This window comes from Chrysochloris asiatica, unplaced genomic scaffold, assembly GCF_000296735.1.
Source record: "Chrysochloris asiatica unplaced genomic scaffold, ChrAsi1.0 scaffold00116, whole genome shotgun sequence".
NCBI lineage: Eukaryota > Metazoa > Chordata > Mammalia > Afrosoricida > Chrysochloridae > Chrysochloris > Chrysochloris asiatica.
This window is the reverse complement of record NW_006408634.1, coordinates 6,320,919-6,336,362: the sequence shown is the minus strand read 5'-3', so window position 1 is coordinate 6,336,362 and position 15,444 is coordinate 6,320,919. Positions and strand designations below refer to the sequence as shown.

General features: G+C 50.5%; 1 protein-coding gene across 1 annotated transcript; it reads right to left on the bottom strand.

Moving 5' to 3' along the window:
* Positions 1 to 214: 214 nt before the first annotated feature.
* Positions 215 to 14,375, bottom strand: SYNGR4 (synaptogyrin 4). The gene is made up of 4 exons (XM_006868156.1): positions 14,283 to 14,375; positions 2,769 to 3,006; positions 848 to 987; positions 215 to 448 (listed from the first exon to the last, which is right to left on the bottom strand). The coding sequence occupies exons 1-4, from the start codon at positions 14,373 to 14,375 to the stop codon at positions 215 to 217; spliced, it is 705 nt and encodes a 234-aa protein (XP_006868218.1).
* Between the last annotated feature and the right edge of the window lie 1,069 nt (positions 14,376 to 15,444).

Here is a 15,444-nt window from a genome sequence, read left to right as displayed (position 1 = left end):
GGGGGCAGTTCTACTCTGTCATATAGGGTCGCTATGATTGGGAATGCACTGAGCAACAGCGGTTTGATATTGGTGGGTGGAAAGCGCAGAGATGAGGTGCCTGGGTAGGATTTTTCCCTGCCCCCCAACCAAGATCCGAGAGGAACAGATCAGAGCGGGACCCAGGGCTGTATCAGAAACCCCCTGGAGGGAGGGTGTCTCTTTACTGGGGTGCTCAGTTGTCGGGCATCATGGCGAGGCGGGGAGCCTTGGGTGTGCTCAGGTAGGGAGAGAGGGCAGAGGTGGTGTAGTTCATGCTGTTGGGGCCGGAAGTGGAAGAGCTGGAGGGGCTGGCGGCCAAGGGTGGGGAGAGAGTGGTCAGCACCACAGCCCCCTCGTCCAGGGAGCGCTTGTAGGGGACCGGGGCGTCTGCCCAGAGTTCCCGGAATACCACGTAGGCCTGGAAGATCTGTGGGCAGAGAAGGGTGATTGGAGGCTAGTGGGGGTGCTGGCCAGTAGCCCCATAGGGGGACACTTTCTCTGCAGGTCACTGCTAGGAGCCCAGATGGCACAGTAGTTAAGCTCTAAGCTGCTAGCCGAGAGGTTGCCGGTTTGAATTCACCAGCTGTTCGTGGGAGAAATAGTCTGTCAGCTTTTATAAAGATTACAGCTGGGCCTCCTGAGAGTTTGGTGCACAGGGCAGTTAGGAGAGCTGATACCCAGCCTTGCACCTAATGGGTATCTGCCTTCTCTCTAATATACCCCACATCTCTGAGAGGGCTCCCAAAGACCAGGGGACCCCGCCTTCTAGACCTCCCCCCTGCCACCTGCTGAGGTGCCCCAGGACCAGGCTGGGGAGGGTGCTCACCCAGACGGGGATGGAGAAGAATGAGAAGGCGATGGCGGCCTTGGCGCTGCTGCTCCCCAGCAGAAATTCCCATGGCTGAGAGCGCTGCCACTGGTTGGCCAGGAAGCAGAAGCCCACGAACCAGACGCAGGCCCAGATGACTGCCGGGCAGTAAGGAGAGAGCAGAGTCAAGGGGAGGGCCACTGGGGTTCCCGTGCTTAGACCTCCTGAAGTGACGGCAGGCATGGTGTCCAACAAAGCAGCAGCTCCCATTGCCACGTGGGCCACCCCCTTGTGTCCCGCTGCTGTGGCTTGTGTGTGGCTGTGATGCTGGGAGAGAGGTCACCAGTTGTCCGGAGACCAGCAGGGTTGCCCACGGTGGACAGCTTTCAGTGGAGCTTCAAGACTAAGTCAGACTAGGAAGAAAAGCCTGGCCAATCTACTCGTAAAACTCAGTCAAGGAAAATCCACCTGGGTGTTGTGTGTACTTTGTCCCCTGGGGTCGCTCCAAACCAAACCCACTGTCATCGAGTTAATTCCCACCCATAGTGACACCTGGGGTCTCCGAGACTGTAAATCTTGATGGGAGCAGTCGGGCTCTTATTTTCTTCCTGAGGAGCAACTGTTGGGCTTGAACTGCCAAGCTTGCAGTTAGCAGCCCTGTTCCTAACTCACAGCCCACCAGGGACCCTTATGGGGTTGCAAGGAGTCCAGTACTCAGCAGTACCCAACAGCAACAGCAGAGATGACTACAGGCTGGAAGTGGGGTTCTGGGCCTCCTCAGCCCCCACTCACTCACTCTGTGGCCTTCTGAGAACCTCCTCCCTTCTTTATGTTTCAGGCAGAGCTGGAAGGAGACCTCACTCCCCACCCTGCAGGGCTTTCTGAGGCTGATGGGATGAAGGTAACATTTCCTGGGAGTCAAGGACGGGGCTCCCCATGCCTTATCCACTTCACCCCACAGAAACCCTGCTCTAACTCCCATTTCACAGAAGGGGAGACTGAGGCCTGAGGAGTTTGTAATTGACCCCACAGCCACTTCATGGTAGATCCAGGCTTCAATCCACAGAATGCCCTGGTAAGCACTCTGCTCGCAGCCTAGAGGGAGCCTGACTTGTGATTGGTGACCCCCGTTTGCCACATGGTGGCCTCATGTGACAGAATGGTACTGCCTAGGTAAGGTTCCCTAGGCTGTCATCCCATGGAGCGGTTGGTGGGTTCGAACCACCTACCTCTCGGTTAGAAGCCAAGCACTTAACCATTGTGCAGCTAGAGCTTCTAACTTAAACATCAAACTCACTGTCCTCGCGTCCATTCCCCCTCATAGAGACCGTGTGGGACAGAGTAGAACTGCCCACAGGGTTTCCTAAACTGGCATCTCTACAAGAGCAGACTGCAAGGGGCGTTCTCCCTGGGAGCCACTGGTGAGTGGTGTGAAACAGTGACTTTTTGGCTGGCAGCCCACTGCTTAATCCACAGCATCTCCAAGGCCCCTTTCATTTCTGGTGCTGTGCTGTGGAGAAAGGCTGCAAATGTCAGGGGGTAGCTGGGCTTGGATTGTTAGGGGCTGTTGAGTCAGCTCTGACTCCAGCGACCCCCTGGACAACAGAAAGAAGCAGTGCCCAGTCCTGCACTGGTCTCACACTCCGTGTCATGTTCAGGACACGACAGCTGTCTCTGAGCCAGCTCCAACTCATGGCGAACCCGTGTGGGCTGAGTGGAACCTTTCAGGAGCAGAGCACCAGGCCTGTGTTCCGAGGCGCCTCTGGGCTTGTCATCGAGTCATTGAGCACTTAACCATTTGTGCCACCCACAGACTCTGAAGGTGGGGCAGGGGAGGAGAAGCTTCTAGAACTAGCTGGATATCAAAAGAAGTGACCATAACACTGAGTGTGAAGGGTGAGAAGAGGGATATGGAGTGGGGAAGCTGAGGAGGGCTCACCGGCCAGGATGAAGTCCAGGACCTGGAAGGCCATCTTGAAGCGTGAGCTGGCGATGCGGCCCTCGTGGGCATCCAGCATGAGGAAGGCCAAGCAGCTGAAGAAGGTCAGCAGGCCAGTGCCCACGGCGAAGTTGCAGGCCACAGAGTTACTGTTGAGGACACAGTGCAGCTGCGGGGATTCCGTCTTGTTCTGGTAGCCGTCTGTCATCAGGGAGGAGAAGACCACCAGGGAGAAAACCTGTGGGGGCACCAGGAGGTTTCTTGGCTCAGGGCGGATCAGACACGTCCTCCATACCCGCTGATTCTCTGTGTCCCCTGCCTTCTGCCTGGCCACAGGGCCGTCTCCCTCCTTCCTCCTCATCCCTCAGAGCTGCAACCTCTATGCCTATCCTTCTGCCCCTGGCTGTTCATCCCCTGCCTTCCTCCTCCATTCTATCAGGCCTCCTTTCCTACCCCTCAGCTCTCTCCCCTGGACACTCACCTCTGCCTCCTCCCCAGACCCCTGCCACCATCTCCTCCTTCTCAACCCCCTGGTTTCCAGTCTGCCCCTCAGTCCATCTGCACACGGCCCCAGAGGGGTCTTTCTCAGTCAGAGCAGTATGGCAGGAGAAAGGAATAAAAAGTATCCAAAGCAGTTTGAGGACTAAGGTGTGTCTGACCCAAGCCATGGAATTTTCCATTGCCTCATATGCATGTGAAAATTGGACGGTGAACAAGGAAGGCCATAGAAGAGTTGATGCATTGGTGTTGGAGAAGACTATTCTAAGTACCATGGACTGCCAGAAAGACAACAAATCTGTCTTGGAAGAAATACAGCAGGATTGCTCCTTAGAAGCTAGGATGGCAAGACTTGGTCTCTCATACTTCAGCAATGTCATCAGGAGGGACCAGTCCCTGGAGATGGACATCACGCTTAGTAAAGTGAGGGGTCAGCAGAAAAGAGGAAGACCTCCAAGGACACAGACTGGCACAGTGGTAGCAGCAAAGGACTCAAGTGTAACAATGATTGTGAGGATGGCGCAGGACCAAGCAGGGTTTTGTTGTGTTGTGCATAGTGTGTCTAGGAACTGGAGCCAAGCTGACAGCACCTAACAACAACAAAGCAGAATGAAAGACAGAAGTCCAATGATCTCTTCCCAGATGACACGATCCTGTGTGTAGAAACCCCCCAACAAGAAAACTTCGAGAACTAACAGAATTTAGCAAAGTTGCAGAGTAGAAGGTTCCCACACAAAAAATTAGGTAGGTTTCTATATACCAGTAGTGAGAAATCAGAAAGAGAAATTAAGGAAATAATCCCGTTGATCATCACTTCAAAGCGAATAAAATAACGTAGGAATAAATCTCAGTGGAGAGGTGAAGGCCTGTGAACCACTGCTAAAAGAGAGGACAGAAGATCTGAAAAGAGGGAAAGACAGTCCGTATTTATGGATTGATAAACAAGAGTGTGAAAACATCAATACTACCCAAAGTGGTCTTGATCAATCCTGATCCAAATTCCAACAGTCTTCTTTATTAAACAGAAAGAAAAACTATCATTAGTTTTGTATGGACCAGCTAGAGGCCCCGAAGAGTCAAAGCAGTTCTGAAGAACAAAATAGAACTCACACATCTGCTGTTAATACATACTCTAAAGCTATAGTCAGCAAAACAGCTTGGCACTGGTATAAAATAGACACATAAATGAGACTCTAGAGGGGTTTGTCTCCACCCAGCACTGCCCCCTGCTCCTCCCCTGCTCATATGTCTTTCATGGCTCCCTAGTGCTCCAGGACAGAGTCCCAGCCCGGAACCTGGCTGTGGAGGTCCCTGTGTGGTCTTGGCCTTCGAGGCCTTCGTGGTCTCTACTCTCTTACTTCCCTAACATCATCTCTTACATCTCACCCCTACCTCACCCCAAGCCACAAGTGGCCTGATGAGATGCTCAGCAAAGTGCCTAGACATAGAGAGAGTTTGAGAAGCATTTGCTACCGGGATGGTTCTCTCAGTCCCCAAGCTCTGCTGTCAGCTTGCTACTTCTCTTTCTGCCCTCCCTGCGTGACCCATTCCTGCTCATGATTGATTTTCCTTTTAAATATTATAAAACATTAAAAATTAAGCAGAATGCAAAGGCAAGAAGTGACTGGCTTACAAGCTTTCAAGAGGAAACCTAGATCCAGAGGGTGTGGAGGAAGGTGGAATCTCCACTGAGTAGTATCCAATCTGTCTAGGCGGGGCTGATGAAATGAAATGCAGAAGGGTCTCTTGTGATACAATAGTGAATAATTGTTACCAGGACTGACTGTGAGTGTTGGAAATATAAAGGTTGACGTTTTATAGCAAGGAGGGAAGTGATTAACTTTTCAGTCTAGGAGCAGAGGTCCCTGGGACCATCAATGGAGAAGAGCGGAGGGCGGGACCCTACCCAGAGAAGCAGTGATGCCTGAGATGGAGGCAGAGACGATGATGTGGAGAGATGGAGCAGCAGGGGACTTTAGATCCAGACAGGGAGAAGGGCTGTGTGTTGATGACCAGGGGAGGGGGGCAGGCTTGCAGGGTATACCCTTTGGTTGGTTGATGATGCATGGAGGGGATTGTAACCATGGCAATGAAACGATATACGATAGAATGAATGTAAAACTAATGTTCTCCCATGTAAACTATCACATAATTCACAATAAAACATTTAAAAAAATTAAACAGAAAAACATAAAGAAGTATAATAAACAGCCAGAACAGACTGCCCAGAGCCCTGGTGGAGTACTGGGTTACACGCTGGGCTGCTAACTGAAGGATCAGCAATTCGAATCTACCTGGCCCTCCACAGGAGAAAGATGAGGATTTCTGCTCTCATAAAGATTTACAGCCTTGGAAATCCTACACAGAGTCTCTGTGAGTTGGAACCAACTCAACAGCACACAACAATAACAGATTATCCTGGTGGCGCAGCACTTACATGATCAGCTGCTAACCAAAAGAGGTGGTGGTGGTTTGAATTCACCAGTGGTACCACGAAAGAAAGGCCTGGAAATCTGCTTTGCAAAGATAAAAACACAAAACCAAACCCAAACCTACTGCCATGGAGTCAATTCTGACTCATAGTGACCCTACAGGACGGACTAGAATGACTCACTCCACAGGGTTTCCAAGGCTGCCATCTTGATGGAAGCAGATGGACACAGCTTTCTTCCATGGAGTTGCTGGTGGGTTCACACTGCTAATCTTTTGGTTAGCAGCTGAGTGCTTAGCCACTGAGCCACCAGGGTTTTTTCTTTACAGATGACAGCCTTGGAAACCCTATGGAGCAGTTCTACTCCGTCCTGTAGGGTTGCTGTGAGTTGGAATCGACTCCATGGCAGTGGATTTGTTTGGGGTTTTCTTTTTCCACTGCCTGGTCCTAAGCCAAACTCCTCTCAGGAAGGGGCTCAAAATTTCAACTCCGGTGACTAGTCGCAGACAGTCACAAAAGCAACATGGGCAGCAGCTATGGGAGGGACTGTGTGTGGTGTGTGGTAGGGGGCTGGGGCAGGAATGGAAGGTGGTCGAGGAAGGCTTTCTGGAGGAGGTGGTACCTATGAGGAGAGGAGTTAGGGAGTCCTGAGGCATGAGGGATTATCCAGGAGAAAGTGGGGAGGAGGCTCAGGCAAGGCTGGGGAGAAGGTTTGGAAAATGGAAAAGCTAGTCATTCCTACTGAAGCAGGGAACAGAATGAGGGGGCAGGTGGTGGGCATGAGGGAGGTGGCTGGAGAGGCAGGCCAAATCAAGAAGGCCCCAGCTGGAGCCAAGAAGAGTGAAGAAATCAAAGATGCATGGAAACAAATGAACCTCAACTTCTATGACCCTGAGACCAGCTACCACTACTGACTACTCTGAAAGGGAATGAATTAGAAGGTTCTGGAAAGAGTGGGAGAAAAATGTGGAACCAAAGTCAAAATCAAAATAGAGCAGGCCTACTGATCAGATTAGAGACTGGTGGAACCCCCGAGACTGGGACTGAATTCATTCTTGTGGTTCAATTTTTACCCAGATAATAGACAGGTCTAAAGGGGAGCAATGACACTAGTGAAGTAGCACTCCCCAGAATTCACAAGCATTTGAAATCAACAGGGCAGCATTTACCCAAGGACAAAGGTCAGAAGGCAAGAAGGGCTAGGAAGGCAAGGAGGAATGGAAACAGAAACCGCAAGGAGGAAGTGAGGCCACACTGTGGAGATTGTATTCAGTGAGCTGCAACAAAATGTATACGAATTGTGTATGAATGATTTGCTCTGAAAACCTACACGGAGTTCACAATAAAAAATTAACATTTAAAAAAGAAAGGGGGTGAAAAATGGACTTAGGAACATGGACATTGTCTGGAGGGCACTAGGGAGCCATGGGAGGCTCATTAGCAGGGGAGGCACACAGCTGACTGTAGGTGTAGAAAGACCCCTCTAGAGCCATGTAGAGGTTGAGGCCTGGGGTGGATGAGGTCAAGTTTTGAGCTGGAACTGAGGTCATAGGGCCGCACTTAGAAAGTGTTAAGAGGGAATTAAGGTCCCTGTTGTAGCTAAGCGCTGTTGAGTTGATTCCAACTCATAGCAACCGTGTTTAGGGTTTCCGAGGAGCAGCTGGTGGGTTTGAACTGCTCACCTTGTGGGTTCTGCTTGTGCTCTACTCCTAATCTAAAAACGGAGTCCTCAAGGCACAATGGTTAAGTGCTTGGCTGCTAATGGAAAGGTGGATGCTACGAAGCCATCCAGTGGTTCCATGAGAGAAGACCTAGGGATCTGCTCCCATAAAGACAGCAGCCTCCAAAGCCCTATGTTGTTGTTGTGTGCTGTTGAGTCGCTTCCGACTCACAGTGACCCTATACAAGGTTTTTGAGACTGTAAATCTTTACAGGAGCAGAAAGCCTCATCTTTCTCCCAAGAATGTTGACCGTGTGGTTCAAATCCATCAGAAATTTCATAGGGCAGTTCTACTCTGTCACATGGGGTCCTAGGAGTTGGAATCAACTGGACGGTACCCAACAGTGACCAAAAAAAGCTAATCTAAAGCTTGGTGGTTTGAACCTAGCCAGCAGTGCTATGGAAGGAAAGTCTTGGTGATCCACTTTTGTAAAGATTTCGGCCAAGAAACCCTCCTGGTACAGTTCTACTTGATAACGCTTAAGGTTGCCCTAAGTCATGACTAACAACAACAAAGGGGACACTCTATCCCCGGATGGTATAAATGGTTAACACATGTAGCTGCTAACCAAAAAGTTTGTGGTTCGAGTCCACCCGGTGATGCTTTGGAAGAAAGGCTTGGCGAGCCACTTCTGAAAGATCAGCCATTGGAGATCCTAGGGAGCACAGTTCTCCTCTGACAAACAAGCAGTCACCAGGAATAGGAATCAACTTGATAGCAACTGGTTAAGGGGACATTTGAAGTGATCCTTAACGAATGAGGGTCTTTCTTTTTCTGACCAAGAGAAGGGAAAGGGTATACCAGGCAGGACAACCAGCATGTGTAAAAGCCAGCTGCTGCCGAGTGGGGCTCCTTCGGGGATCAGGGAGAAATTCCATTTGAGGAGTCTGCTGTGTGAGGAGGCTGCAAAAGTGAGCAAGAACCAGCCCACAGGGTCCGCAAGGGGCACCAGGCTGAAGGACTAAACTGGCATGGGCAGTGAGTGATGTTTCTTAACCCCAGTGTGATTTTCTGCATCCGAGACATTTGAACAAGGGAGGGTGAGAGTCAGACCTGGATGGGGCAGGGTGATAGAAAACCTCTGGAGCCAAGTGGCTGGGGGATCAAAGCCAGCACAATAAGAGGCTGACAGCCCAGGGAGGGTCGCCAAAAACACTGTGGTCAGAAACACTGAAACCGCAGCCCTGGAGAGCCCAGTGATATTTAGGACATAAAATTGGATGTAGTGATTGATTGGATGTGGGGGCATGGGGGTGAGGGAAAAGGACCATTGAAAATTGGCCCTTCATTTAAACTCAAACTCCTCAGGACAAGGTCCCTAGTACCCAGCGCCTGACTGGACCTCACCAATGTAAGTGGAGAGAATGCTTGACTTTGCCCCCTCGCTTCGCTTCCTTCTCTTGTCCTGCCCTTCAGAGCGAGGACAGTGACGGCAAATGAACCTAACCATTTCAGTCTCCTCTTAGCTTTGCATTCCTTTCCTGCTCTCAACAACATCTAACACTTCAACAGTAACCAAAGGAAGGAGTCTTCCTTCGGGTGGCACAAACAGTTCAACACTTGACTACCAGTCAAGAGTTGTGGTGGTTCGAACCCACCCAGAGGCACCTTGGAAGAAGAGTCTGGTGACCCGCATCTGAAAGGTCACAGGTTTTGAAGACCCTACTCTGAAACACATGGGCTTGCCCTGAGTTGGAATCAATCGGATGGCAGCTAACAACAATCCCCCTTACATTTTGGCATTAAAACCGACACACATGCGTTCTAAAATAAACTCACAGGTTAAAGAAGGAATCATAATGAAAATATTGTTGTTGATGAGTGCCATCTACTCTGTGTGACAAAGTAGAACTGCCTTATAGGGTTTTTAAGACTATAATCATGGAAGGAATCCTAGTGGCACAAATGCACTTGTGACTGTCCACCGAAAGGTTGGAGGTTCAAACCCCCCACCACAAAGCTGTGGCAGTCAGCTTCTGTCAAGATGACAACCTTGGAGACCCTATGGGACAGTTTTACTTTCTAGGGTCGCTGGGAGACAGAATCAACTCGAGGGTGATGGGTATGGTTTTTGGATTTTTCATCTTTATGGGGGCAGAACACTGAGCGCTTAACTATTGAGATACCAGGACTCCTTCATGAAAACATCAAAAGAATTAAAGTAGATCAGGAAAATGAAAAGTGTGGAAATAGATGGCTGCCTTAGCGAGAGGAATATATGTCCATGATCTCATTGGATCATGGGAGTCTGTGAGGGGTCTTCTCTGCTGTCCTGGAGCCGAAAACCAAGCCCATGGAAGGGGCACATACTTGCCTGCTGATTGGAGGCAGTGCCAAGTGCAGGGCTGGTGAGTACATCCATCAACTGGGAGCCACATTCATTTTACCTGCGCCACCTGACCTCCCTGTCGCCTGGCGCCAGTCCCAAGAGGTGGTTGAGATTAATTCCTTTCTCTTTCACAGGTGATGAATGGAAGGCATTACGGTGCAGGGGCCTGACGTCGTCAGCCACGCACCAACTGTGTGGCCTTGGGTCAAGTCTGCGCTGCCTCCAGGAACCTGTCTCCCAGGCTGGCCCTGTGCTCCGGGCAGAGTGGGCATGTGGGCGCGGGGACTTAGCATTGGTAGGTGCTGATGAAAATGGCAGTTCTGCTGACTTGCCGAGGAATCCTGGTGATACACTCATTAAGTGGTCAACAGCTAACTGAAAGGTGAGCAGTTTGAACCTACCAGCTGCTTCCTTAAAGATTTACAATCTTGGAAACCCGATGGGGCGGGTCTACTCCGTCCTGTAGGGTCAGTGTGAGTTGGAATGGACTTGACGTCAACTTGTACTGTGACTTGCTCAGAGAGGGGATGTGCCCTTTCAAGGTCGGGAGACTGGAGTCCACCCTCCTGACTTCCAGGTTGTGGGCCATCTGTCCACTGGCCCCAGAGGCTGCCCAAGGGCCCCCGGGGCCCATAGCACAGGGCAGGTGGCAGGCAGGCAGGGGGCTCAGTGAGGCCAGAGGGACCTGAACTCCACCGGAGCCTCAGTCCTCATCGTTCCCCCCCACTTGCTCCAGTCCCGTCTCCTTCCACACCCTCCCTGGCCTGTCCCCAGGGAGGGAGCAAAGATTCATCAGTTATGGCACCAGCTGGCAGGCGGCAGTGAGAAGGACAAGAGCGCCAGCTGCCCAGAGACTCCCTGGCGAGGGCCCGGACCAGGGGGGAGGCGGTGAGGGCGCAGGAAGGGAGGACGGAAGCAGTGGGCAGAGTCCGTGACCAAAACGTCTGGCACGATCGCTTGGCCCTTCCCTGCCCTGCCTCCTTCCACGTGGTCCACACCAGCTGGGCCTCCTTCTCCCTCACCACCCGCCCTGCCTTTCCAGGCTGTGGAGATTGCCTGATGGAGCTTGGTGGAGCCGAGTTGGACTTGCTTGTCAGCTTGGTGATGTCCTTGGACAAGTCACTCCACCTCTGTGGGCCTCAGTTTTTCCCTTGGCTCTAAATTCAAACCAAACTCACTGCCTTCAAGTTGATTCCAACCCATAGCGACCATAGAGGACAGAGTAGAACTGCCCCCTGGGGTTTCTGAGGCTGTACATCTTTATGGGAGTAGAAGTCCTCATCTGCCTCTTGAGGAGGGGCTGTAGATTCGAACCGCTGACCTTGGGGTCAGCAGCCCACAGTATTAATCACTGTGTTACGAGGACTTCTTTCTTGGGTCAGACTAGGGTAATAGTACCTGTCTTAGGGTCATGGTTAGTAGAGACGATGACACCAGTAAGGAATCCAGAGCTGGGATGTAGTAATATGTTGTTAGGTAACGTTGAGTCAGTTCTGACTCACAGCGACCTAATGCACAATAGAACGAAACACAGTCCGGTCCTGTGCCATCCTCGCAATTGTCATTACACCTGAGTCCACTGCTGCCGCCACTGTGTCAATCCATCTTTCGTTGACGTCCTTCTCCAGGGACTAGACCCTCCTGATAACATGTCCGAAGTATGAGAGATGCTTCCAAGGAGCATTCTGGCTGTACTTCTTTCAAGGACAGATTTGTTTGTGCTTCTGGCAGTCCATGGGACTTTCAATATTCTTCGCCATGGGAGGTAGAATTTGTACCTAACCCCAATCTTCTCTTGGGTGAGGACAACAATGGGTCCAAGTTCCCATCAGCCTTTGTTGTTGTTCTTCAGTGCCCGGGAGTTAACTTTTGACTCATGTTAACCCCATGTGTGACAGAGTACATCTGCCTCATAGGGTTTCCTAGGCCGATCACCAGGTCTTCTCTACCACAGAACCACTGGGTGGGTTCAAACTGCAGACTTTTCAGTTTGCAGCCGCGCGCTTAATGGGTGCACCACCAGGGCTCCTCAGGAATGTGGTAAGGGCTAATAAATGAATGAATGCATGACAAGGGCCTGGCCTGGGGCACAGCGACAACACACCATCTGCTATCTCAGCTGTTCATTTCAATTTCGTTTCCTTAAGAAGCTGAGTTTTTAAATTTTCATGAATTGAAAATTTTATCTATGAGGGTAAGTCACAAAAAGTATTGCGACAAAGTCATAGAAACCTTTATTAAACCAAAATATCCAAATGGGAAGCTTTGTTTCTCTACATAGCTTCCATCTAGGTCAGCGATTGTTATTGTTGTTAAGTGCTGTTGAGTTGGTTCTGACCCATAGTGACCCTGTATAGAGTTTCCAAGGACTGACTGGTGAGCTTGAACCTCAGACCTTGTGGTTCAAACCAACTTTGCAGTACAGTGCATTAACCTACAGGGCCACACCAGGACTCCAAGTCAGGGATAGGGAACCTTTTTATTTCCAACAGCCATTTGGATATTTATAACATCATCCGTGGCCCATACAAAATTATCAGCTTAAAAATTAGCCTGCTACATTTGGTCAAACATTTAATTAACTCATCCCTAATGTGGAAATTATCAGCTGCTCCACGGGAGAAAGATGAGGTCTTCTGCTCCCGTAAAGATTTACAGCCTCGGAAACCCTGTACAGGGTCGCTATGGATCAGAACTGACTCGACGGCACTTAACCACAACAATGTGATGGCCTAAGGAGCTGTGGTAGCGTAGTGGTTCTGAATTGGGCTGTGAACCGCAAGGTCAGCAGTTTGAAACTACCAGCTGCTCCGCGGGAGAAAGATGAGGCTTTCTGTTCCCGTAAAGATTTACATTCTCGGAAACCCTATTCAGGGTCGTTATGGGTCGGAACCAACTTGATGGCACTTAACAACAACAATGTGATGGCCTGGTGTGGTGCTGTGGGTTAATGTGCTGGACTGCAACGTTGTTTGAACCGCAAGGTCAGCAGTTCAGTTCAAGCTCACCACCTGCTCCTCAGAAACCCTATACAGGGTCACTATGGGTCGGAACCAACTCAATGGCTCTTAGAAACAACAACAACGTGATGGCTAAGGAGCTCTGGTAGCGTAGTGATTATGCGTTGAGATAATAACCTTAAGATCAGCAGGAGAAAGTTGAGGTTTTCTGTTCCCGTAAAGAATTTATAGCCTCAGAAACCCTACGCAGGGTCGCTATGAATCGGAACGACTCCACAGCACATAACCAATGTGATGGCAGGAACTGTGGTTGCCTTGGCAGGGCTACACCAAATGATTTTGTGGGTCTTAAAAGGCCCGAGGGCTCGACATTCCCCACCCCTGGTCTAGGTCTATAACTAGCTTCTCAAGGCAGGGCTGCCTTCTCTCTAATCCTTCCCCGAAGAATTCCTCATTCTTCAGTTTGCACCACATGCAGTTTGGGCATCCTCGAAGGACGCAAATCGTGTTCCCTCTCAATGTTGAGTTTGGGGAGCAAAAAGATGTCTGAAACGGCTAGATGAGGGCTGTAGGGTGGATGGAGTAAAGTTTCCCAATGAAATTCTCCTATGACAGTCTTTGCAATCCTTGAAGAATGAGTAGGCACAGATCATGATAGAAAAATATGCCGTGGTGCAACTTTCCTGGCCTTTTGCTCAGCAGTGAAGTTTTCCATTTTCTTTACAACTTCTTCCTAATAAACCCCCATGATTGTCCTGGGTCCTTCCAGAAAACCTATCAAGGTGACCCCTTCGAAATTCCAAAAAACAATTGCCATACTGTCTGAGCTGACCTCTCTGACTTGAATTTAACTGGCCCAGCAGATCCTTTCAGAAGCCACTGTTCTGACTGGACCTTTTTATTGCAGGCAGCCTCAGGAGACTAAGACAAGTGTGTTACTGAGAGAACATGGCTGCAGCCATCCACTCATCACAGAGACATGTATGTTTTAATGCATTTTGTTGGGAAGAAACCCGTGCCTGGATGAACTGGAATCCTAATATCAATACTTTTTGACTCCCCCTTGTAAAGAGCCACACGCAACTTGTGGTTACCCTGTTTGTTGGACAGCGCAGCATTAAAAAAATGCTTTAACTTCTCTGAGACTTCATTTTCTCATCTCTAAAATGGGGTTCCTAACACCTAATTTGGAGGGTTGTTTGTTATGACTAAATAATAAAAATCCCTCAATGATTCAGAGTTAAGCGCTTGACTACTTGCTGAAAGGTTGGCTATTCGAACCCACCCAAGGGGCCTTGGAAGAGAGGTCTGGCGATTTAGTCCTGAAAGGTCACAGTCATGAAAATGCTCTGGGACAGTTCTATTCTGCACATATGAGGTGGCCAGGAGTTGGAATCCACTGACAACAACCACAAAGCAGCTCAGGGCCATGGTTGGGTCACAGTGATAGGGGGCGCTGTGATCATAACCCTTTGGCTGCCTTTCTCTATCTGACCCCACCCTGCCCTCTGCTCTTTCTCCTCACTGAGTCTGAGACTTGAGAACTCTCGATTTCCATCCCAGGGAGGCCCTCACCCCTGCGAAGATCCGCCCCATGATCTTTGGCCTCTTCAGAAACTGCACGGCCTCACTGTCAGCCAGGTCCTGGAGACTCTCTGGGACATGCATGGTGACAACTCTCCTTCCAGGGTCCAGGTTGGCAGGTCAGGGGTGCTGGGCTCTGCCTGCTGAGCCCACCAGATGCTCCAGGAACCCCTGGGGCAGGTGGCTGCAAAACAAGAGAGAATAGTGGATGTTAGGGTCAGGGGCGCGGCTAAGGGGGCTGCCAGCGGCCCCAGGAGACCACGAAGGTTCCCAGGAGTAGGGGTGCCAATGATGGGGCTGCTGGGGTCATCAGGAGGGGGGGGGGCTGCTGAGGTGCCCAGGAATTTGTGGTATGTTTGAGAGGGATGCAGGGGACTCTAGGAGTGGGAGAGTGCCTTTGTTGCGACTGCTGGGGTCCCCAGAGCAGAGGGATGTTGGGGGAAAGGGCTGCAGGAGGTTCCAGGAATGGGGAGGTTTGGGGCAAAGGGGCTTAGGAGTTAAGTTGTAGGTGAGGAAAGTGTTGGGGGGTCCTATGAGTAGAGTAAGTGGGATGCAAGGTGAGGGGACTGCTGGGGGACCTCCGAAATAGGGGACATGAATAAGAAGGCTGCTGAGAAGTTCCCAAAAGGGTGTGGGGTGACAGGGGTCTTCGAGTCAGGGCACAGGGCAAGAGGGCAGCTGGGAGTCCTGGAGGTGGATGGAATATTTGGGGACCATGGCCCTGACACAGGAGCCAATGGGCTCCTCTGTGAGAGGACCCAGGGGGCGTTTTCTGGGCAGCGCGGCATGCTAGAATACAGGTCAGAACTCCTGGGAGGGCTGAACCAAAGGAATTCTTCTCAGCTTTTGGGGTGACAGCACCCATAATAGAGAACCCAGGCATTTCAGGGTATATTTTAGGGTGTCCTTGTGATTTGGGGTTATTTCCCTATAAGCAAGGGCCTTCCTGATGATTCACCTCCGTCGTCATATAAATGCATCTCCTCGGTTAGTTGAGGGGAACACGGCCTAAAAAAGGAACTGTCCCCTCAGAATTAGGAGGATATACTTCTGGCGCAAAGATACCTTCTTAGAATCGGAATCTTCCGTTTTAAGGACGTGTGAAATGGGGGTGATAGGTCTTGGGGTGACACTCGTACTCTGGAAGACCGGT